Below are 25,013 nucleotides of genomic sequence, written 5' to 3'. Positions count from 1 at the left end.
ATCAATCGTGCTGCTCTCCTTTGCACTGTCTCTAGGGCTTAGATAGTGCCTTTATGTCACTGATCAGAAATGGATGTGCCATCACTATGGTTTGATGAAGGCACTTCACTATGGTTTGATGAAGCTGCTTTCACATATCCTTGAAAGATGTGGCTATCGAATTCAACATTCTGTTTGTTTTGACATGCTGAGAGATACTTCAATTAATATCCCTGAGTTTCTTTATGTTTCTGTCACAGCCTGGAAGAAATTGGTCGACACCATGAGTGAGATTGGCTGCGAGTGAATCAGCAGCCTGTTTCACAGTGCACCAATTATCCTTACCGCTGACATCTACCCTACTGGAGTTAATCCGTTTCAATCCCAAGAAGCGCTACCCAACTGACAAAGGATCCCTTCTGTTTTTACTTTCAAAACTTGCTTTGATCCATATTGAACTTAATTTGCACTTATCAACCCAACTGCAAATCTTTTAAGCTTTCATTTTCATGACCTAGAATGATTCTTTCCTCTTGAATCCAGAGTCTTCACTTAACCCCATCTACCTTGGTGGCATTTGCAAATGTAATTACTTTTCATTGCCAGCAAATTGGTCACCTATTGTGACCAAATTGGACTGGAACAGAAATGGTTCCCGCACAGATCAAGTAGCTAGGACAGGGGAGGCATACTACTTAGTTTTTCCCTTATTTTGACCGAGCACCCCTTACAACTCTCTTTGCTTCCATCCTTTTAGCTAGTTACTAGTTAACAACCATGGCTAAACCTTGATAATCATTGCCTTTAGTTTATTTAAAAAGAGTCACATATAGTACTGCATCAAAAGCCTTCTGCAGCCAAAGTATGGCCAGCTCACTTTTTAATAATGCAAAGCTTATAAATTAATTTTATGGATATTGGCAAAACAAGTTGCAATGATCCCTTGGTACTTCTGTTATGGCCTCCGGTGATGCTTACTTAGAATTTTTGAACCATAAAAACAATGGGAATATTTGCAGACTTCATATTGATAATCCGTCTATAAAAAATATAAACCTTTGAAGTTAAAGTTGCAGTTTAATCCATTTCTCTAGAGGAATCTGCTTGAAATTATCACTCTCGCAAATGAAAATTGTTTTGTTACTCCTCAGGCCAAACATAAATTGATTCCGTGTATTCGATTACTTTAAGATTAAATAATGTGACCGCTTAAAAAAAAAACTCTATATACAAATGAACCTTATTAGACCACATCTGGAAAAGTAATCAAACGGTCTGAACAAGTAACTCTCCCATAAAATCAGTCAGTGAGTATTCTCTGTTGCCACAAAAACCTGGCTGTTCTTTACTGGCACATTTACTGTTGAGTTAATGTCTATAATATTAGCTTCAAGAGTGATAGCAGTGCATTTAGCAGTGCTGTTCTGAATTGGCTTCCAGTGAATTAATGAGAGTAGGTAGATTTTACATAAATCAGTATAGACCTGAGCTTTAAAAAAAGACTGTGAGAGCGGCATGTGTTGCAGTGGTTAGCACTGGGACTATGGCGCTGAGGACTCGGGTTCGTATCCTGGCCCTGGGTCACTGTACGTGTGCAGTTTGCACATTCTCCCTGTGTCTGCGTGGGTTTCACCCCACAACACAAAGATGGGTAGGTTAAGTGGATTGGCCACGCTAAATTGGAAAAAAATAAATAATTGGGTACTCTAAATTAAGAAAAAAAAGTATGTGAGCATATCAGAAGTATATGTCCATGCATGAATGGATTTATTTTACATTCGGTTAAGTATAATTGGGTCTAGTTTCACACATGTGTAACCTTTGTTTAGATACTCAATCAGAAAAAGCCAGTCAACCTGGTGATAATTAGTGTAGTACTGGAGAAGCAGACATTCCATGCCTGTTTTTCAAATATTGGCATCCATACCTGAAATCAGAATATGTGGCGGGATTCTCTCAGCCCAGGGCCGGGCCGGAGAATCGCCACGACCGGCGTGAATCATGCCACGCCGCCCCGATGCTGGGACACGATTCGGAGAATTGACACCATTGGTGCCAGCGGGTTCGGCACGGCGCCGGCCGGGGGCAGCTCTACGGGCCCCCCCCCCAAGCGGCTGCAACAAAAAACCCGAGTCCCGCTGGCGCCGTTCTAACCTGCTCTCAGCTGGCGGGACCTCAGCGTGGAAGGGTCCGGGGGCGGCCTGTGGGGGGAGGGGGGGTCCGACCCCGGGGGGGGGGGGGGGGGGCTCTGTTGTGGCCTGGCCTGCGATCGGGGCACACCGATCGGCGGGCCGCACTCTCGGGCTGGGGGTCTCCTTTCTTCCGCGCCCTTGGCCATGTTGCGCGGGGCCAGCGCAGAGAAGGGAGCAACTGCGCATGCGCACGTTGGCGCCAGTGCCACTGCGCATGCGCAGACCCCCGCGGCGCCCAGTTGACGCCGGGATCAGCAGCTGGAACGGCGAGGGTCGCTCCAGTGCCGTGCTGGCCCCCTCTACGGGACAGAATTGCTGATCCTGAGGCCATGTTGATGCATTGGGAAACATGATGGAGTTTCCGACGGTGTCAACAATTAGCCTCAGGATCACAGAATCCCGCACATGATGTTTAGAAATATGTGGATGGTTATCCGAGGACAGTGTATCAAGAAACTGTATGCCAGCAAGGAATTTGGGTGAGGAGAAAATTAATCTTATTAAAAAAAACATATTGGGACATGAAAATTGAAACACAACTGTATATGACATCTCTTTGTACATGGCTAGGGATAAGCCAAACTGACTCAAAGGGCTGAACGTGACCAGAAGATTCCAGACATCGGGGCTCAAATTGGGTTGCATGACAGCTTGGGTGGGAGTCAGGACTTGGGAGCAGATTTTGCTGCTTTCATCTAATTAAAGGCTGACGGGCATGGGAGGTGGCCAATAATGTGTGATGGTGGTTAGGTACGAGTGGGGAAGTCCCAGCCACTGAAAAGCAGGCACCATATTTAAAGACATAAGCAGCACTCAGTTTAAAAATATCTCACAGAAAAACATAATGAATGAACACTAAACAAGGGTGGCCCCTTTAAGATGGCCACATGACCCAAGGAAACTAATCAGGGACCAGGATAGGGATTCATCCTAGCAAGTGCAGGCTATTACCTCAGATCGATTCTGGACACAGACTGGAAGCCACAAGGTTACAAGACTCTGTAAAAAGTATGTTGCAAATAAACATTAGCTGTACGATCTAACCTGGGCACCTTGGCACTGCCAGCCTTGCACCCTGGCAGTGCCACTTGGGCACACAGGTGGTGCTGCCAGGGTACCATGCTGGCACTGCCAAGGTTCCAGGTGGCAACAGCAGTGCCAGGCTGCCACCCTGCCTGGATACCAGCCACCTGGGGGCCTCCGATCACCTAGGAAACGGCCCAAGTGCCATTCTGCTTGGTCCCCATTTGTGGGGACCAGTGCTCAAAGGCACCAAGCTAAGGTCTCTTCGGTGAGGGTCGTTAGATCCTGGGAGCCGGTTCAATCTGGTGAAGGCAGAATTAAGTGAGTTTTTAAACTCACTTAACTTTGCGAGTCTGTGTCCACCCATTGTGGGCAGGTTCCAAATTGCAATGTCTTGTGAAATCTCATTATATCTGGGCCCATCGGGACGGAGCATCGGGGGAGGGCCTCAGGTGACATCCTGAGGCCGTCCTGATGGCATGCAGTATTTTTTGAGGGGGCAGAGCATCAGAAAAACAGCACTGCCCCCGATTCCAGCGTAAAAATGGATTCTCCAGCCGATTGCCAACCATTGCAACCTACATTATGAAGTTAAGGAAAATTGCAGAACAATGTAACCATGGAACCACCCTGAATGATATGCTGATAGATCGCCTAGTTTGTGAAGTCAATAATGAGGCCATTCAGAGATAGCTGTTAGCAAAGACAGATGTCAATTTAAAAAAGATAGTACTAGCAGTGGAGAGCACTGAGAAGGGTGCACCGGAACTGCAAGGCATGTAAAATGGTGGCGCAGTTCATCAGTTAGGGCAGGAAGCTGAATCTGCAGTGGTGCCAAAAGGAAAGTTTTAAATGGAAACATATGGAGCAGGGTCAAGCAGAGTGTTACCGGTGTGGCAGTAATTACTCCCCAGAAGCTTGCAGATATAAGGAAGCAGATTGCTATTCATACCACAAGAAGGGGCACTTGAGGCACCAGTATAATAGCAAGCCAAGCCTGCTCAGCGCTAAAGGCGGTATCATATTGCAAGTTCACAGAGTAGAAGATTTCCCTACAAATGATCTGAATGTTCATTCACTCAACAATGTGAAAGCGGGTAATGTAACTCCCATCACAGTGGTGCTTTTGGTTAATGGTAAACCTATATGGATGGAAGTAGACATCTCGCTACCATAATAGGGAACACATGTACAGGTAATTGTGGGCCTTTGGGTTTAAGGAACACATCAGCAAAATTGGCATCCTATACAGGACAGGCCATCAAAATCATCCCACCATCCCAGTGAGGTGTCAGCAGCAATCTGCCCAACTCCCACTAATAGTTGTATCAGGCCGAGGAGCAAGTCTACTGGCCTGCGACTGGCTCAAAGAAATTAAATTAAATTGGACAGACATTTTTCAAATAAAAGAAGGGGGTCCACGCAAATTAATAAACAAGTACAAATATGTATTTTGTGATGAGCTAGGAAAAGTTAAGGATCTGCAGGCCAAGATTCACATAGACCCAGAGGAAGCCCACAGTTTTTCAGGGCCAGGCCCGTGCCTTATGCCTTGATAGAAAAGGTGGGGACAGAACTGAAAAGGTTAGAAGAACTGGGAATCATCTATCCCTCTAGTTTGCAGAATGGACATCCCCATAGTCCCTGTGATAAGACCAGACAAACCGTCTGCTTCTGTGGGGACTCCATTCCAAAGATACAAGACAAGTATCCCAATCCAAAGATAGGAGACAAGTAACCCATTGCAAAGATAGAAGACAAGTATCCCATTCCAAAGATAGAAGACAAGTACCCCATTCCAAAGATAGAAGACAAGTATCCCATTCCAAAGATAGAAGACAAGTACCCCATTCCAAAGATAGAAGACAAGTACCCCATTCCAAAGATGGAAGCCAAGGAACACATTCCAAAGATGGAAGATTTGTTTGCAAAGCTGGCCAGAGACGAATCTTATATGAAGTTAGACCTGAGCCATGCTTATCAGCAGCTTGAGTTGGATGATGCTTCCCAAAGGTATGCTCCAATTAAAACACACGAGGGTTTGTTTCAGTATACGAATCTGCTGCCTTTTGGCATATCGTCAGCTTATGCCATATTCCAGAGAAGGGTGGAAAGTTTGTTGCAAGGATTGCCAGGTGTAATAGTATAGCTGGATGATGGGGGATCGACGGAAGCCAAGCACCTAGCTAACTTGGAAGAGGAGGTAAGAAGATTTCAAGAGGCTGGAGTTGTCTCAAGAAGGAGAAATGTACTTTTCAGGCCATGAAGTGGCTTACCTGGGATACCGGGTAGATGCACATGGGTTGCACCCAGTGGAGGAAAAGTTAGAGCAATAAAGGAGGCACTGGTCCCCAGAAACTCATCTGAGCTTAAGTCCTTCTAAGGAATGATGAATTATTATCGACGTTTTCTGCCAAATTTGTCAACATTAATGGCCCAGATACATGTGTTACTGAAGAAGCACCAGCGTTGGGTTTGGAGGATGTCTCAGAGAGAAACTTTCAACAAAGTAAAGTAGTTACTACATTCATCTTGTTTATTGGAGCACTTCGACCTATCGTGAAAATTGGTGTTAACTTATGACACACCTCCTTATGGCGTCAGTGCGGTTTTATCTCATATAATATATGATGGGTCTGAAAGACCTGCAGGATATGTCTCCAGAACCCTCTCAGAGGCTGAAAAAGGCTATTCTCAGATTGAAAAAGGGTTGACTGTCATGCATGGAGTAAAGAAGTCCCACCGGTCTGTGCACGGAAGGCATTTTACCATTGCAACGGCCCACAAACCACTTTTGAGTCTTTTTAAGGAAGACAGGGCTATTCTGTGAATTGCATCAGCAAAGATTCAGCGTTGGGCATTAATCTTATCAGAATACACGTCTACATTCCAACACCAGCTTGGAATGCAGATAGCAAATGTGGATGCACCGAATCGTCTACCATTGCCTGAGATTGTGAAAATTACATCATACTTTGGGGAGCAAAAGTCGTCCCAGTACCAGAAAGGGATTTGCTCTTGGTTGAATTACATCATGCCCATCTGGGTCTGTCAAAAATGAAGATGCTCGCCCGGAGTTACGTTTGGTGGCCTGGTATAGATGGCAAACATTGAGAGGTTAGTGAAGCACAGCAATCAGTGCCAGTTGCAACAGAGGTTTCCTGCTACAGCCCTTTTGTATACTTGTGAATGGTTAGGCCAGCCATGGGTGCGCGTCCACATTGATTATGGGGGGCCATTTTTGGGCATGATGTTTTTGCTCCTGATAGATGCCCATTTGAAGTAGATGGAAGTGTTCAAAATGAAGTCTATGATGTCACATGCCACAGTTAAGAAATTGTTTCAGTGTTTTGCATTCCATGAAGTACCTGAAGTAATTGTGTTAGATAATGGAACGGCCTTCATGAGTGCTAAATTTCAGAATTTCACCAACTACCCAGCATCCAATGGACTGGCTGAACGAGCAGTCCAAACTTTCAAGGCAGGTCTTAAAAAGCAATCAAGTGTGACTGCGGAAACCAGAATATCTTGATTTCTTCTCGGATACTGGACAATGCGGCATTCTACAACAGGACTGCTGCCAGTGGAATTATTGATGGGTCAGCTTCTTAGGACCAGGCTAGATCTGGTGTTTTCAAATTTGTCTGGGAGGTTAGAGGCCAGTCAGAGCAATCAGCAGAAAAACTATGATTCAGGCAAAGCAGTAATGTCATTTGCAATAGATGAACCAGTGTATGTCAGAAATTTCGGAAGCGGACCAAACTGGGTCCCAGGAGTTGTAGCTAAGACTTCCTGTTTATGAAGTGAATGTACAAGATAGGATTGTCAGGAAACATGTGGATCATGTACGTGGTTGAGAGTTATCCCAGCAGCCATTACTACAACCTGAAACCATATTGCCAACAGGAAATATTGATGATTGTCCGAGCAGTGAAGTACCGAGTCAACCTGTCACAGTAGAGTCTGCTGTCACCACAGAAACAGATGAGGTTGAGTTGCCAGTACCTGAGGAGATAACGAGTGCAGTGGTTTCTGTAGAATGTACCCCAGTAGAAGCATCCAGTTCTGTGGGGTCATGCCACTTTACCAGACAACAGAAACCACCAGAGGGGCTAAATCTATGATGGACTGGTTGAATGGGTTAAATGTTATATTTATTGGAGAATGTATAGTTTAACTATTATTATTGTGTAAAAGGACTTGTTGGAGTGGGGGAAGGGGGAGGTTTGTGCCATCTGGCACCTTTAAGGGGCGATTGGCTATTAGGATCACATGACCTGGGGAAACCAATCGGGGATCAGGGTGGAGTTTCATCCTAGCAAGCATGGGCTTTTGCCTCAGATCGATTCTGGATGCTGGCTGGCGGCCACAAAGCTGCAAGACTCTGTCAGGTAGTGGGCGCAATAAAACGGCCACATTGCATTCAAAAGGCGGCATGGCCGGTAGATGCTGGGAGATCCCTATTCCAGGATCAACTCGTCTCGCCATACCTTGCAAGATTTAAGGGAATCTCGAGTGATGTCGCAATCTGAATCCCACCCATGTGGAGGGTCACTGTCTGGTAAATCTGCATATTAGAGCAAGACAGCTAGTTTCACTCTAATATGCGCTCCCTGATCTACCAAGGCCCTGGGATCTAACCCCTTTGCTCAGAGATCTTGGCCCAGCACCGTTCACTGCTGGTCCCCACAAATGGGGAACAGACGGAACAGCACTTGTGGAGGTCTCCCAAGGGATTGGAAGCCCCAAGATGCTTGCACTCTGGGAAGGGTGACACCCTGGCACTGCTGGTGCCACATTAGCACGATCAGCCTGCCACCCTGGAACTGCCACATGGGTGTCAGCCTGGAACTGCCCGGGTGGCAGGGGCACTGCCAGGGTGCCAGATTGGTGTTTTTTCTGCAGTGGGGATCGGGCTTGGGGGCACCCTGTGTGTGAAGCGGGATGCCGGAGTGGAGGGGGGGGGGGGCGAGAACTCCCTTATAGGTGAGTTGGGGCTTGGGGGGGTTTGGGGGTCGAGTCAGGGTTTGAGAAATTGGGGCAACATGTTCCAAACTCTTCTTGCACTGAGGGGTTCCGGCGAGTGGTGCTCCTCAGAGCAGGGAACGGGACTAAATGTGACCTCGGCGGGACATTGCCCATTGAGGCTCTGAATTGAAACAGAGTCCTGATAGATAGCATGGTGTTTCTTGGTGCTGCGAGTGCCGGGAAACACCCGGCTAAACATGCTTGTCACGGAACTCTATTCCAATTTGGTTAGATCGCGCCCAATACGTTGTAAATAAAGATTAGTTCTTTCATACCCAGCTGGTAAGCCAAAGCTATTACAAAGGGTTTTCAAGGAATAGCTGCAGTGAGAGGAAGAGTGGCTCCCAGGTTTAGCGATACTTCCCTGGAAGTTGCAAGGGCTCGGAGGAATGTTTTGCCCAGTTAATGGGAGGAAGACTCCAGCAAGCCCCACTGGGTTGATGTGGTTGGAAGTTACAGAATAAGTTAGCAGTCCCAGGGTGTTTGCATGAACATGGTTGCAGTACTGCAAGTGATTCCATAGAATACCGACAGTGCAAAAGGAGGCCATTCAGCCCATAGAGTTTTTACTGACCCTCTGAAAGAGCACCTTACCTAGGTCCACTCCTTTGCCCTATCCCTGTAACCTCATAACCCCACCTAATTTACATATCTTTGGACAATAAGGAGCAATTTAGCATGGCCAATCTATCTAACCTGCACATCTTTGGACTGTAGGAGGAAACTCACGCAGATACGAGGAGAACATGCAAATGCCACACAGTCACCTAAGGCCGAAATCGAACCCGGATCCCTGGCGCTGTGAGGCAGCTGTGCTAACCACTGTGCCACTGTGACATCAGTCAATGACGTGTCATGATCTGACAAGGTGAGTTAATCTCGTTATACCAAGCTCACAGCCTTGAATGTCGCTAAAGACACCAACGAAATAGGAGAAGAGATTGCTGACCCTGGCAGAAGGCATGACCAGGCACCAGCATTCGCAGCGAAATGCACAGGTGCTTCACAGCAGATGCCCTGGTCACTCAGCACTGATGGCTGCCTTGCCAATGCTAAACCTCACCAACCACTTCTCATATTTTATTGTGCCTGGAAGCAGGACTCCCAGTGAAACTGGCACAGAATGGCAAGCTCAACTGGGCTATGAGAGATCATGCATGAGTCGCACCTGATCTGCCTGGTCAGTGGGCCCAGAGAGAGGGCAGTCGCTGAGGCGGAGGTCAGCATTGGGGATCCAGGTGAGCTCCCGCTGAGTTGCAGTGTCCCGATGGCACACCACCCCCACAACACCCCTCACCACCACCCCAGCTCCCCCGCACCACTCCAACAACACCCCTCACTACCCCAGCTCCCCTGCACCACTCCCACAACACCTCTCATCACCCCTCACCATCCCCACACCACCCCTCGCCACCCCCACACCACTTTCTCACCACCCCAGCTCCCCCACACCACCCCACAACACCCCTTACACCGGGTCGGGTATGTTTTGGCGCCGCCCTTTTGGCACCGATCATTTGACACCGCCATTTTGGTGCTAAATTGATTTGGCGCTCATTATTTTGGCGCCCAGCAGTTTTGGCGCCTTTGTTGTGTATTGAATATATTGCCAGGAATGTAATGATAGGTTAATAGGTCGGCACCAAATGATCGGCGCCAAAAGGGCGGCGCCAAATAGTCCCATTCCCCCTTACACCACCTTCTCACCACCCCATCTTCCCCTCATCACCCCCACAACACCCCTCATCACCCCCACATCACCTTCTCACCACCCCATCTCCCCAGCACCACCCCCACAACACCCAACCTCCCCCTCACCACCCACCACCCCAACCCGTGATCCAATCATGTGGTCTGTCTTGTGTCTTGCAGAATCACCTTGTGACAAGGCGGGCCCTTCTCGTGTCCCACTTCCTTGACCCCAGGTGGAGGGAAGGTTTGGTGGTGACGTGGAGGTGGGGTGGACGGAGGGGTTGGGAGTGGGGGTTGGTGGGGTGGAGGTGAGATGGAGGTAGGGGTTGGGGTGGTGGGATGGAGGGAAAGGTTGGTGGTGGGGTGGGAGGTAGGGTGGAGGGAGGGTTGGGGTGGCAGGCGTTGGTGAGGTGGAGTGGAAGGAGGGGTTGGGGGTGGGGGCTCTCTGCGCAACCATGGGCCATGGTGGGTGGTCAGTGGGGTGCGCAGCAAGATGGCTCCCTTGCAGGCTGCAGCAAAGGTGGTTAGTGCCTGGACACCCTGGTCCCGGGAGGGTCACCCCGATCCCACGACCCATCCCCTGTTCGGCCCCTCGCTACTCACCCCCCCCCCCCCCCCCCCCCCCCCACTCCCCGAGGCCCTGGCAGATGCCATGTCTCTGGGAACATGTCCTACCTCCTCTCTCCCCCTCAGCAGCCACAGAGCCTGTATCCCGATTTGAAAACCACAAATGACCTCATGATCGTTTATTCCTCTTGGCGGATGCGGTGCATCGTGGAACTCTGGAGAATACCAGATCGAGCCCGTTAATGATATGCCAAAGGCGTTTACTGCATATGTGAGTAGAATGCATTGACGCCACTGTCGAGGCACTGGAGCATGGCACTCTGTTGGGCGTCCGACTCTGCTCATGTGCGATTCTCCACCCAATCGCCTTTTGTGATTCCAGCGTCAATGGACCTTGCAGATAGATATAGATAGATTGAGCCTGTGGGCAAAAATCTGGCCGAAGGAGTATAATGTGGGAAAACTTCAAGTTGATCACTTTGGCAGGAAGAATTTTTTTTTTTTTTTCTTTTTTTTTATAAATTTAGATTACCCAATTATTTTTTCCAATTAAGGGGCAATTTAGCGTGGCCAATCCACCTACTCTGCACATTTTTGGGTTGTGGGGGCGAAACCCACACAGCCACGGGGAGAATATGCAAACTCCACACGGACAGTGACCCAGAGCCGGGATCGAACCTGGGACCTCAGCGCCGTGAGGCGGTTGTGCTAACCACTAGGCCACCGTGCTGCCCTTTTGGCAGGAAGAATAAGATGATGTTCATAAGATGATGAGGGGGATAGGTAGAGTGGACGCTCAGAGACTATTTCCTCTGGTGGATATAGCTGTTACAAGGGGGCATAACTATAAGGTTCGGGGTGGGACATATAAGAGGGATATCCGAGGTAGGTTCTTTACTCAGAGAGTGGTTAGGGTGTGGATTGAACTGCCTGCTGTGATAGTGGAGTCGGACACCTTAGGAACTTTCAAGCGGTTATTGGATAGGCACATGGAGCACACCAGAATGACAGGGAGTGGAATAGCTTGATCTTGATTTCAGACAATGCTCGGCACAACATCGAGGGCCGAAGGGCCTGTTCTGTGCTGTAATGTTCTATGCCTATGTCTAATAAGAAAAGCAGAGTATTCATTGAATGCAGAACGACTGCAGAATGCTGAGATGCAGAGGATCACGGCATTCTCATGCATGAGTATTAGAATGCAAGTGCAACATGTAATCAAGAAGGCTAAAAAGGAATGCTATCCTTTTTAAGCCAGGAATTGAACATAAAAGTATGGATGTTATGCTTCAGTCAGACAGGGCACTGGTGAGGCCACATCTCGAATACTGTACACAATTTTGGTGTCATTATTTAAGGAATGTGTAAATGCATTGGAGGTGGTTCAGAGGAGGTTTACTAGATTGATATCTGGAATGAGTGGGTTGTCTTATGAGGGTAGGTTGGAAAGGTTGGGCTTGTTTCCACTAGAAGAGTGAGGGATGACTTGATTGAATGGTATTGACAAGGTGGATACTGAAAGGCTAATTATTTTTGTGGGTGAGGCCAGAACTAGGGGTCACTGTTGTAAAATTAGGAGTCGCCCTTATAGGACAGAGATGAGGAGAAAGTTTTCTCTGAGAGTTGTGCGACTTTGGAACTCTGTGCCTCAGATGGAAGTGAAAGTGGGGCTAATAAATATTCTTAAGGCAGAAGTAGATAGATTCTTGTCGGACAAGACCATCAAAATTTATTGGGGCTAGATGGGGAATGTGGAACTCAACACAAACAGATCAGCCCTGATCTTATTGAATGTCGGAACAGGTTCAAGGGGCTGAACGGCCTGATCCTATTTCGTATGTATGTAATTGACTGTCAGGGCAGCATAGTGGTGCAGTGGTTAGCACTGGGACTATGGCGCTGAGGACCCGGGTTCGAATCCCAGCCCTGGGTCACTGTCCGAGTGGAGTTTGCACATTCTCCCCGTGTCTGCGTGGGTTTCAGCCCCACAACCCAAAAGATGTGCAGGTTAGGTGGATTGGCCACACTAAATTGCCACTTAATTGGAAAAAAAGAATATTTGGGTACTCTAAATTTATAAAAAAAGTAATTGACTGTCAATGGAATCAGGTCTGGGTTCTATTCTGACATGTTCCCCTTCTAGTTTAGCAATCCTTCCACCTCCAATCATGTCAGCCCGGGTTTGGTAAAATTTTGGCCAAAAATATCTAAGGGCGAACTTGGATATTTTGTTTAATTTGAATACCTTTGAGTTTTGAATTTAGTTTAATGAATAAAGCTACCATTATGGTTAAGCCAATTGAATTTTACAAGAGTGCACTGTTAGATGTCCCTGACTTACTCTGTGTTAATGACATCCTATATTGATGACCTTTAACCATGTAATACATATAATGAACCACAATTTTATAAATGTTTGCTTTGCTTGTGAATTTCATCATTTAAAATACATTCCACATTTGTGCGAAGGGAAGAACTTGCATTAATATAGCGCCTTTAAAGGTTGGAGTCAGCTACAAATATTCATATCTAAAATTGCCACATAATAAGTTTAGAACTAGTTTAGTTCAGCTGACTGATGGAATATTGACACCCAACATATAACCCAAATCTTGCCTTTTCAGAATCCAATTTCATCCTCTTTAACTCATTCCCCCATTACTTTTAACAGCCCATATTATGTTTAAAAAGGTATTTGAGATCCTTGCCTTTATTAATAGATGAATAGAATACATAAGCAAGGACATTATACTGTACCTTTATAAAATTACTGGTTAGGCCTCAGATAGAGTATTATGGTTCAGTTCTGGACACCACAGTTTAGAAGGATGTTAATACTTTAAAGAGAATGCAGAGGAGAATGGTACCAAGGTGAGAGGCTTTCGTCATGTGGAGAGATTGCAAAAGGTGGGGTTATTGTCCTTAGAGCAGAGAAGGCTAAGAGGAGGTTAAGAAGAATTCAAATAGTTTTGATAGAGTAAATAAGGAGAAACTGTTCCCAATGCCAGAGGGTCGGTAACAGGAGAACACAGATTTCAGGTAATTGACAAATAACCAGAGATGAACTGAGGAAACTTATTTAAAAAGACAGTGATATGTTGTCATCTGAAATGCACTGCTTGATGTGCTATTAGCAAAACGTTTAAAAAGGGAAAACGATTACAGGGCCACGAGGAAAGAGCAGGAGAAATAAATTAATTGGATCGCTCTGCCAATGAGCTGACAGAGGCATGATGGGCCGCATGAAGCTTTTCTGGGCTGCATCATTCTACGATTTGATGATCAGTATTAATTGGTTCCATGGATAAAGTAATGTAAAAACGTCTCCATTTTTTCCTTTAACTCTTGACACAAAGTAATGGCCATCATATAATAGCACTGTTAAACACACTGTCAGTCACATGTGTGATGGAGATTTAAACCACAAAAGACATGAGAGGGGTGGCGCAGTGGTTAGCACAGCTGCCTCACGGCGTTGAGGACCCGGGTTCAAACCTGGCCCTGGGCCACTGTCCATGAGGAGTTTGCACATTCTCCACGTGTCTGCGTGGGTTTCACCCCCACAACCCAAAGATGTGCAAGTTAAATGGATTGGTCACGCTAAATTGACCCTTAATTGGAAGAAAAATAACTGGGTCCTCTAAGTTTATTAAAAAAACAAAAGACATTTGGTCCATTGTCTCTATACTGCCTCTTCATTGGTGCAATGAAAAGATAATGACGGTGCTCTCTTCTCGGTCTTGTTTCTCCCTTGGTTTCGTTTTTTTCTCTATTCTTCCATCATGGTCTCGTCTGAGCTATCCCTGTAACAAATCATTCCATGTTCCGTGTCCTTTGTGTAAAGAAATCTTTCAGTCAGGAGAGTTTGAGTTTAAGATCTGAAAATCTAATGCAACGCACTGCAATTTCTATAACAGTTAATAATCTGTGTGCAGATCGAGGGGACAGATCTTGATTGCGTAACCATGTAAAACAGGTGTTACTGAGTAGCAGCTACTACATCTGTTCCACTTTTCAGTTCCATTGCAGTCAATGAAAATAGAAATGCGGATCAATGTAAAATAGGCTGTTAAACAAAGTCAATATCAATCCCCTTGTGTCCATGAGCATTAAGAGGAAGAATAAAACAACATTGCTCTTATAAGCACCGTTTGCTACATTGAATAAATTTCATTTCCAAGATTAATATATTTGAAATTCATATTCCTCCAAATATTGTAAATGTATCGACACTTACAGTTCCTCTATAATTTCCATTTTAAAATCCATATTTTTTCTATATTTTTTAATGTTATTTTACAATTTCAAAATGTTACTTACATTCCTAATGCTGGAAATTATAATAAGTTTTGGATTTGTGTGGAAGCACTGATTCTGTCATCTGATCTAAATAAAGGGTGTTAAATTTCTGTTGTGTTTCTTCAAGGCTTCAAAGGCAACCCATCGGTTGAAATCAAGGTTGCATGAGCTACAAAAAGGAGGCAACTGCCTGCTGCATTCTCCAGCAGCTCTACCCAAGACCCCATGAAATCAATAAACATTATCACTTCTGCAAGGGCATCTTGGAGAACAATGGGATTTTTTTCCAGATTAACAGAGATGTGATTGTTATATGAGGTACAAAAGTGGATCGAAACCTACTCAAAGTAGAGTGTCAGATCAGTTGCTAGTATTGACTGTTTCAAAAGCTGCATGATGTCACTGTACACCCTGGAGGATAGACTTGCAAATATATTGTGCCCCTGTGTGAAAGAAAGAAAAGAAAAATATTATTAAAGTACATATTAGAAACTAAGAAAAATTCTAACTAGAAAAATTCTAATTATAACTTGGTTCAAGTGATTGTCTTTGTTTTAGCGACTCGATCCAGTGGACGGAATTTAATGCCGCCTTCATTACACAATCCCCTCCCCAGGGCTGAGGTCTGAGATGGATGTGCCATTTGATCAGGTAGGACTGCGCAGGGTGAGGTCCCTTCTGACTCCTCTCCCAATTAAGTCCAGGGCAGGAAGTCTTGCTTGAGGGTTTGCTTGAGGCCTAGTAGGAAGATCGGTCAGATCAAGGGATCGTTTCAGGAAGGTTTTGGGAGGAGCGGGATTATGATGATGAGACCCATCCCCCTCTTCCTTTCCTCTGATACTCCTTCCTGCATTTCTCACTCTCACTTACCTTTCACCAAGGATCTATCACCAGGGATCCATGGTGAAGGTACAAGTGTATTACTCCTAGTGGTGCTGCTGGTAATGGGGAGATTCCAGTCTTCGATTGGCTGTCAGCTCTCTGGCTGGGGGTTCCACACGATTGGGGAGTGTCATAATATGCACCCATGCGCATCATGAGGTAAAAGCAGGCAGTGACAGACACCCAGGTGTGCCAATCAACATACAGAACAAAACACAACCAATCACCAGACAGAACACCAGAGGGGGGCTTCCAACTATAAAACACACGAGGCATCAGCACTCTGCCTCTTTCCACTGGTGACAACTGTAGTGACAGTCAGGGTGTACAAATCATTCAACACCTTCTACACGTGGATCAGAGCTAGCCTGGTCTAGATAGTTAGAGTTAGTTTACTTAGAGTAGTAGCGAGTAAACCCACAGGCAGCTGTGTGCTTCGTTACTGAAGTTCAATAAATCTTACTGAACCAACGCGTATGTTTGGTGTATGCTTTATTGTTTATCTGCATCGTGTTGCAGTCCGTGTTACCCCAGGGTGAATAACACAATAGGGATGTCCTGGAATTACATGTCTCCTGTGAAGCCAGGACCCCTAGCAGCCCCCCCCCTCCCCCACTCCCACATTAAACCTTTCCCCAAATATTGGATGCAACATAATCCCAGCTGTTTAAAATGGAACATAGGTTCAACAAGATATTCCAAAATTGATTGCAAATGTCTTGACTTTAACATAGCCAGTTTGCTGGCTAGATGAGCTGATTTTTATTAATTTAGAAATTCCTGTAACCAGCAATGGACAGAGCCTTCTATTAGTTAGATTTTCCCCTGCCAGTTTAATGTCAACAATAGATTGACCTAGGAGTTGCTGGAAGTGTAAAATGGACAAAGCATGACACCCTCAGACCGAACAGGGCACACAACTGGGAATTTCCTTAATCCATCAGATTAAAGTATTGGAAAATAAACAGTGTGAGATCAGAAAAAGGTTGTGCAATTTAAAATGGTAAATTCAATGTCAAACCAGATACAAAAAGAGAGAAAAATTGAGAATGCAGTAAGCAAGAGAAAAAGGAGTCAGAAAGGAAGAGTAACTTTTAATTAAACTTTTCTTAAACTAAAGCCCGAAGAAATGGTTCTCTGCTATTGTAACAGTTAATATTTAGTGCCAGAGTTGTTGACTGGCAGTAGTAAACACTTGGGGCAGAATTCTCCACCTCTTGCAGTTTTCCTGTGGCAGAGATGGCTTGCCATCAACTGACGGGAGGATCCTCTCGTCTCTCCAAAGTCAATACTGATTTACATTCCTCGCCCGTGTCGCCATCGGGGAATCCACGGTGACGGTCGACTTTGGCGGAACCGGAAGATTCCGCTGACAGGACAAGAATTTCACTATTACCACATCACTAAAAGTGTCCATGGACTTGAAATTATTCACTGTAACTTTGGGCCGAATTCTATTCTCCCCTGGGTATAGGTTGGCAGGTAGGCTTGGGGTGTGACATTTGGCATGATGCCATGCGTGCCTTTCCCAGTGCCTGTCCACCGACCCACGACTCCACCACAATTCCACATGTAATGGGGGAGATGTTAGGTTGTCCACCCATCATTTGACGAATTGAAGGTCTAAAGTAGCCAATTAATGGCCACTTTGCCACAGCAGTAGAGGAAGAAGCCAGGTTTGAGGTATGTCAGGTCCCATTACTGGGGCAACATTTAGGAAAGGAGCGTGCATCATATGGGGCCCCCTGCCCCCCACTCCCTCCCCAAGGTCCGGCTCCTTTGCCACAGGTTTCCGTTGCTCATCCCCCAAGCCTGTGCACTCAGGCTCCCCACCTACCTCACCTTCCTCAGTAGGGTCTCCTAGCTGGTCCCACCGAGAACCATCCCAGCCTCCATCTTTCCTCTCTCCGCCTCCAGCGACGGTTTTCTCTGGGACTGGTTTTGGCCACTGTTCCCGGTGGCATTGTTGGAATCAGAGCGTTGCCAGCCATTTGATTGACAGGCAGTTCTCAGAGGTAGGGTTAAGGGGAATGAAAGTCTTGCCCTGAGCCACTGGAACTGACTGGGTTCTCCGATGCCTTTTTCATTTGGGGAGGAGATAGGGAAGTTCAGTAATCCATAACATCCTGTCCTTTCTGTGGCAAGTTTCCTTCATATTTATAATAAATGGACTTCATGTTGGTCAATGCATTTAACTAGGAGCCAATTGTAAGATGCCAGTTCTCACATAGCCAGCAGTGGAGCAGTGCATCCCATTCAGAAAAGTCTCGATTTCCATATTTAATTGCATATTTGGCCTTGCCTGAAGTTGTTGTGGTATTTGCTATTTACCATGCCATAATTTTCACAGCAAATTTTTCCACTTATAATTTATGAGCCACCTTGGAGTTAAATTAGTTACCAATAATTTTCCTTGTAAGAAAGAATGTGAAATTCACAGACTACCTCATCAAAATATGTTTCGGGCTCATTATTTCTTTCCTCTGTGGCTTCTGTTGCAAGATTAATTATAAAAAGATTTTGCTGTCATATAAAATTTTATCGCTACCAACCGTAACCAAAACAAATTATTTACTTGATTATTAATGATTAATTGTTACTGAAAAGATTCAGTTTAAAATGTTAATCTCAATATTTCTTTTTGAAGCCTTCTTCGAATCTCAAAATGCCAAGCACGATTTAGTGTTTTTTCTGATGTACGGTAAGATTCGGGATTCTCTGACCCCCGGCCGGGCCGGAGAATCGGCGGGGGGGGGGGCGGTGTGAATCCCGCCCCGCCGCTGGCTGCCGGATTCTCCGGCGCTGGCGGGAATCGCGGTGCGCCGGTCAGGGGCCGTTGGCAGTGCCCCCCCCCGCCAGCGATTCTCCGGCCCGCGATGTGCTGAGTGGCCGCCTGTTTTCGGCCAGTCCCGCCGGTGTAAAATACACCAGGCCCTTACTGGCGGGAGCTGGCTCTGCGGTTGGCCTGCAGAGTCCTCGGAGGGGCGGGAGGGGGGGATCTGGACCCGGGAGGGGGCCCACGGTGGCCCGGCCCGCTATTGGGGCCCACCGATCCGCGGGCGAGCCTGTGACGTGGGGCACTCTTTCCCTCCACGCCGGCCGCTGTAACGGTCTGTCATGGCCGGCGCGGAGAAGAACCCCACTGCGCATGCGCTGGGATGACGTCAACACACGCTGGATCTCCCGCTCTTGCGCCAACTCTTACACCGGTTGGCGCGGCGCGAAGCCCTTCGGCGCCGGTTAGCGCGGCACCAACCCCGCCGGCGCCGGCCTAGCCCCGGAAGGTGCGGAGGATTCCGCACCTTCCGGGTGTCCCGACGCCAGAGTGGTTCACGCCATTCCTCGGCGCCGGCATGGCCCACCCTGCCGGATAGGGGAGAATCCCGCCCATTAATTTTCATTCTGAATGCCTCTGAAATAGTCTGGAATTTCAAAGTGTTCTTTGGTGGACTTTGTTTTTTCTCAATACTATAGGAAGGGTAATGCTAAATTTACTGCTGTGGCACAGCGTTTCATGGAAGCTTGAAGAATTTACATTTCTCTATTTAATTATATCTCACATCCTTTCTGTTTTAACTTTGGTTTCTGTTGAGTTAGTTGGTTGGAAGGAAGATATTTGATATGCCTTTCCGAGTTAATATGGATTTTACATCATATCTTAACAAAGGAAACCTATTGAAATGTAGTATTTTGTAACATTGAGGTTCTGTCATACATTTTACACTTCAATGATAAATATAGTATAAAACAGATTTTTAATCTAGCCAGGAGATGACAGGGTATGTTATGGTCTTGGAAGCAGACCCAGAGTGTGAAGACGAATGATATTGTATGACAACAAGTCTGAACCATTAAGCCATCTGACATTTAAAGATGTTCACCACAGACACAGCTGACTGATTTAGGCTGCACTGGCTTTGATCAATTTACTCAGTGAACTTTCACAATTCTTTTTGAACGCAAATTATCCCAATGCAGCAAATTACTTCAGAGTAGAAATACTGTTGTGCTGCATTAATGACCTGAGGTATTACCTTGCCGTATGAATATGTGAACATATGAATTCAGAACAGGTGTCGGCCATTCGGCCACTCGAGCCTGCTCTGTCATTCGAATAGTTCATGGGGTAAAATTTTAAAGCACATGCCATCCCGACAGTCAACATCTAACATGCAGCCGCCAACTCTTTAACTTTCACTGCCACTTCATGATTACTTGAGAGTTGACTGGCAGTGGGTGAGACTTCCATCTGGCCTTGGAAGGAAGTCCTGCTCATGAGAGCTGTTGACCAATCAGATTGGCCGACTGCTCTTCACCTGACCACACACAGTGCTCCAGTGGTCAGAAGTGGTACTGCAATGCTCTCCCTGGAATGAAGTCCAGGAACCTTCAAAATGGTAACTCCCAGGGCGCGGCAGGGTAGGGGAGGCCATGGGTGGGAGAGGGTGGTTTGCAGTGTCGCGGGGAGGGGTTAGGTATGTGGGGAGGGGGTCCCAGAGCTCCAATGTCCCAGGCGGGGGGTTCTCCCAATTCTAAGGCGGCCTTCAGAGCTCACCCCACAACCTCTCACCCGAGATGGGGAGAAGTGCAAATGTCTCTTTCTCACCCTACCAGTCTCGACATTGAGGCTGGGCGGGATGAGGCTATGAAGTGGTCATTTAGGGCTTTAATAGGTGAATGGGCATGGTTTCCCGCCCGAGGCCCTGCCCGCTCAAGTGTGAAATTGCGTTTGTGCTTGAGTGGTTGGGTTTTTGGGGGGAATCCCATCCAATCAATTTTACACTCCCATGCCTCAGAACCCACCTTGGGGGAGTGTCAAATTCTGCGCATGGTTGGTCTGATTGTGATCTCTGCTCCACTTCCCTTCCTACTCTTTATACCCTCTGACCCCCTTGTCCATCCAGAATTTACATATTTCTCTCTGAGAATGAAAGTTCTACAAACTCAGCGTCTCTCTGAGCAAAAATAATTCTCCTCACCTCTGTCCTTATTTTTAAATCGTGTCTCCTGGCTCTAGTCTCTTCCTCAAAGGGAAAAAATTATTTCAGCATCGACCCTGTCAGGTCCTCTCAGGATCTTATGTTTTAATAAGATCACCTCTAATTCTTCTAAATCCTCATGGATAGAGGCCAACCTGCTCACCCTTTCTTCATAGGATAGCCCCCTCATTTCAAATCTCCCTCATTCCAAAAGTCAATCGTAGAACACCAATGATTAATATTACAATTGTAACATTGAAAAAAATGGGCTCGATTCTCCGGAAACATTTCTAACTGGTAGCGAGCAGAGAAAACCGTGAGCTTCCTGGCGCTCGGCCCGGCGAGGCTGGGAACGCTATTCAGCATTCTGAAGGGTGAACAGCAAGAGGTCGTGGTACATATTGGTACTAACAACATAGGTAGGAAGAGGACGAGGTTCTGCAGAGCAGTTTAGGGAGTAAGTTAAAAAGCAGGACCTCTAGGGTTGTAATCCCAGGATTACTCCCTGTGCCATGTGCCAGTGAGGCTAGAATTAGGAAGATAGTACAGCTCAGCAAGTGGCTAAACAGCTGGTGTAGGAGGGAGTGTTTCTGGACCGTTGGTATCTCTTCCGCGGCAGGTGGGACCTGTACAAGAAGGACGGGTTGCATCTAAACTGGAGGGCCATAAATATCCTGGCTGGGAGGTTTGCTAGTGTCACACGAAGGATACAGGGTGTAGTGTTAATGAGGTCAGTCAATAAGAGGTCATTTAGGAGTCCGGTGACAGTGGGAAAGAAGCTGTTTTTGAGTCTGTTCGTGCGTGTTCTGGACCCTTTGGTGGCAATATTTGGGGTTTAAGATACGCCGGAGCTCATGGAGAGGGGGAAGGCCGATATCTTGGCCTTCCCTCTCTGATTGCACGGCGGCGAATTTTGCTGGAGTGGCGGTCGGCATCGCCAACGGGTTAGCGGCTTGGTTGGGGGACCTGTACGACTTCCTGCGATTAGGGAAAATAAAGTATGAGTGAAGGAACTCTTCAGGGGAGTTTGAGGAAAGGAGGGGGATGTTTGTGACCCTGTTTGAGGGGCTGTTTGTTGCGGGGAATGGGGGATGAAAAAGAGGAAAAATCTGTACAGACTGTATAGTTGATTGTAGGGAAGCATGTTTCCCGAGGTGTTTGTTCGCTGTAACCTCTTTGATACATGTTTGTAATAAAATAGATTTTTAAAAAAACAATTCAGTAAGTTTAAGGTACTGATGGATAAGTGCAGTCCTCAGGTGAGGGTGCAAAATTGAGGGAAGGCTAATTGCAACAATATTCGGCAGGAACTGAAGAATGCAGATTGTGGGCAGATGTTTGAGGGCAAATCAACATCCGGCATGAGGGAACCTTTCAAGTGTAAGTTGATAGGAATTCAGGACCGACACGTTCCTGTAAGGATGAAGGATAAGTATGGCAAGTTTCAGGAACCTTGGATAAAGAGAAATATTGTCAGCCCAGTCAAAAAGATAAAGGAAGCATTTGTCAAGGCCAGGAGTCTGGGAACACACAAAGCAAGTGTGGAATACGAGGAAAGTCGAAATAAACTGAAGCAAGGAGTCAGGAGGGCTACAAGGGGTCACAAAAAGTCATTGGCCAGCATCTCAAGGCTTTTTATACATATGTAAAAAGAGCAAGAGGATAGCCAGGGAGAGGGGGTGGGCCCACTCAAGGACAGGGGAGAGAATATCCAAGGGGCCAGAGGAAATGGGCAGCAGGGTCGTGCAGGCTATCTAACTATCTAACACCTCTTAACGGCAAGGTACCCCGGACCCGACCCTGGCACGAGCAACCTGGCACCTGGTAACTGCCAGGCTGACACTGCCAGTGTGCCTGGGTGGGAGTGCCAAGGTGCCAGGCTGGCAGTGCCAAGATGCCAGCAGGAGTTCCAGAGTACCACCCTGTCCAGAGCCTGGCCACTCAGGGGTCACCAATGGCCTGGGAGACCCCCTCACATGCAGTTACGACTGGACCACGTTTGTGTGGATCAGTAGTAAATATGTCGAGGCCTCGCTGGAGAGGCCGTTAGTTCCTGGGCTCAGGGAGAATACGGTGCAGGCATATTTAAATTAGCCTAATAGATCATTTAAATATGCTGATTTGGATCATGCCCAGTGAGGGCGAGATCCAGATTGTGACGTCTTGCGAGATTTCGCTAAATCTCGCGAGGCGTTTTGAGCATCGCAAATCTCATGACAGGCCTCTCGCGAGATTCAAAGGCCTTGTCCCGACACCAAGTTGGGTGTGACGAGACGGTTAAATTTCGCCCTGTAATACTAGGTGGCTGACTCAATCAAAAGATTGGAAAAAACTAGTAAATGTATTTTGGTGTATACAAACGTGAGATTATTCACTTTGGATCTAAAAGTGGTAGAATAGGGAACTTTCTAATTTGTGAAAAGCGATAAACAGTGGATCTCTAAAGGGTGTTGGGGGGCAACATGGATATGTTAAAATGCCATGGACAGATACAGAACACAACCAAAAGCCTAATGGAATGTACATCTTTCTATTGAAAGAACTAAAATACAAAGGGATAAAAGTTATTCTTCATCTGTATAAAGCCATGGTTATGTCAAAGCTGGTGTACTACAGGCAGTTCTAGACATCACACTTTAGGAAGGATGTAATGGTCTGAGACGAATTGCAATGTATAGTATAACCTGAATGATACCAAGGATAGCTTACACTAACGAGGGTAGTACTCCCCAGAATGTAGAAGGTTAAGGAAGATATCAAGGGAAATTGATCGGGTCGAAATAAATAAACTGTTTTCTGTGACAAGAGACTCCTCAGTACCTTAGAGAATGGAAAGCAGGGCAGTCCAAAGTTCCACTGAAAGGCTGAGGGAAATGCAGCCTGACACACTTGAGGGTTCTTCTCAAGCCACCCTGAGTTATCAGGAACTCTCCAGCTCCTCTGCCTGTGACCCAAGACTTCTCCAACAGCAGTGGCCACAGGGCCCAGGGCTAACAGAGGATATCTGCCATGGTCACAAAAGGCAGTGGGGAAAAGACGCAGCAACCTGTTCCCACCACATTTGCAGATGTTGGCGTTTAACCTCACTGCAGCATGTGGAAGCGTTTCAAAGAGTTGAGTTGCTCACAGTAAGGTAGCACTGGTGTTTCTATTCTTATGTTAAGGGAGAAATGTTATTGTCACATTAAAATTTTGTTGAGCTTTATTTATTTATCTGTGTGTTTTTTCATATGGCCTCTCATGACCCTTCAGAGATATAGGGGACAGGATTCTCTCACCCCGGGGCTGGGCCGGAGAATCGGCGGGACCGGCACGAATCGCGCAACGCCACCCCGACACCGGTCCGTCGATTCTCCAGAGAGCGGAGAATCGGCGCAATTGGCGCCAGCGTGGTTTGCGCGGTGCCGGTCCGGGGGCCCCCCCAGCGATTCTCGCCCCAGGATGGGCCGAACGGCCATGCTAAAAAAGCCGAGTCCCGCCGGCGCCATTCACACCTGCTCTTACCCGGCGGGACCTCAGCGTGGATGCATCTGGGGGCGGCCTGGTGGTGGGTGGGGGTGGGGGGGGGGGGGGGGGGGGGGAGAGGGGGGGTCCGGCCCCGATGGGGGTCTTCCGCTGTGGCCCGGCCTACCGATCGGCGGGCCGGCCTCTCGGGCTGGGGGGGTCTCTTCTGTTTCGCGCCAGCCCCTCTAGCCCTACATCATGTTGCATCGGGGCCAGCACGGAGAAGGGAGCCACTGCTCATGCGCGCATTGGCGCTGGTCCCACTGCGCATACGCAGACCCGCGGCACCTATCTGACGCCGGAGATCGGCAGCTGGAGCAGCGTGGGTCGCTCCAGTGCTGTGCTGACCCCCTGTAGGGGTCAGAATTGCTGCTGCTGAGGCCATGTTGACGCCGTCAAGAAACGCGATGGCGTTTACGACAGCGTCAACACTTAGCCTCAGAATCAGAGAATCCCACCCTGGTAGTTGGATGTGTTTAAGGGACACTGGCTGCCCACTCACAGATTGAGATGCAGTCCTCTGTTTGATCACCAAGGAAGAACATTGTGATGTGCTATCAATGAAGAACAGGGAAGGCAGCTGATATTATGTTGCTTCGTGGTGACCAGATATTTGGGGTCAGTATGAGGTGGTCGCTTACTTCCTGTGTGTTAACTTCCATGGTACGCACATCAGCAACAGCCCATTAATGTGGATCCCATTCCATGTGACTCTCTACTTTCCTATCCTCTTCAACAGTTGAGGCTTCTGCCTCCTCGTCCTCCAGGCTGATGTTATCAATCCTCTGCATGGAAATGTTAAGCAGTCCACGGCACATAACAACTGTCTGTGACACCTTTCTTGGATCATACTGGAGAGCACCCCAGA

General features: G+C 47.1%; 1 protein-coding gene across 4 annotated transcripts in view; it reads right to left on the bottom strand.

The window, feature by feature from the left end:
• LOC119961865 (dual 3',5'-cyclic-AMP and -GMP phosphodiesterase 11A-like) overlaps nucleotides 1–25,013 on the bottom strand; it is a 536,876-nt gene that overhangs the window by 119,191 nt on the left and 392,672 nt on the right. For all 4 annotated transcript variants that reach the window (XM_038789314.1, XM_038789315.1, XM_038789316.1 and 1 more), the window contains one exon: nucleotides 15,123–15,223. In XM_038789314.1, coding sequence (XP_038645242.1) covers nucleotides 15,123–15,223 — 101 coding nt within the window. The remainder of the gene's footprint in view (nucleotides 1–15,122; nucleotides 15,224–25,013) is intronic.

This window comes from Scyliorhinus canicula, chromosome 2 (assembly GCF_902713615.1).
Source record: "Scyliorhinus canicula chromosome 2, sScyCan1.1, whole genome shotgun sequence".
Lineage (NCBI taxonomy): Eukaryota > Metazoa > Chordata > Chondrichthyes > Carcharhiniformes > Scyliorhinidae > Scyliorhinus > Scyliorhinus canicula.
The sequence above is the reverse complement of the archived record's forward strand: the minus strand, read 5'-3'. Positions and strand labels throughout refer to the sequence as shown.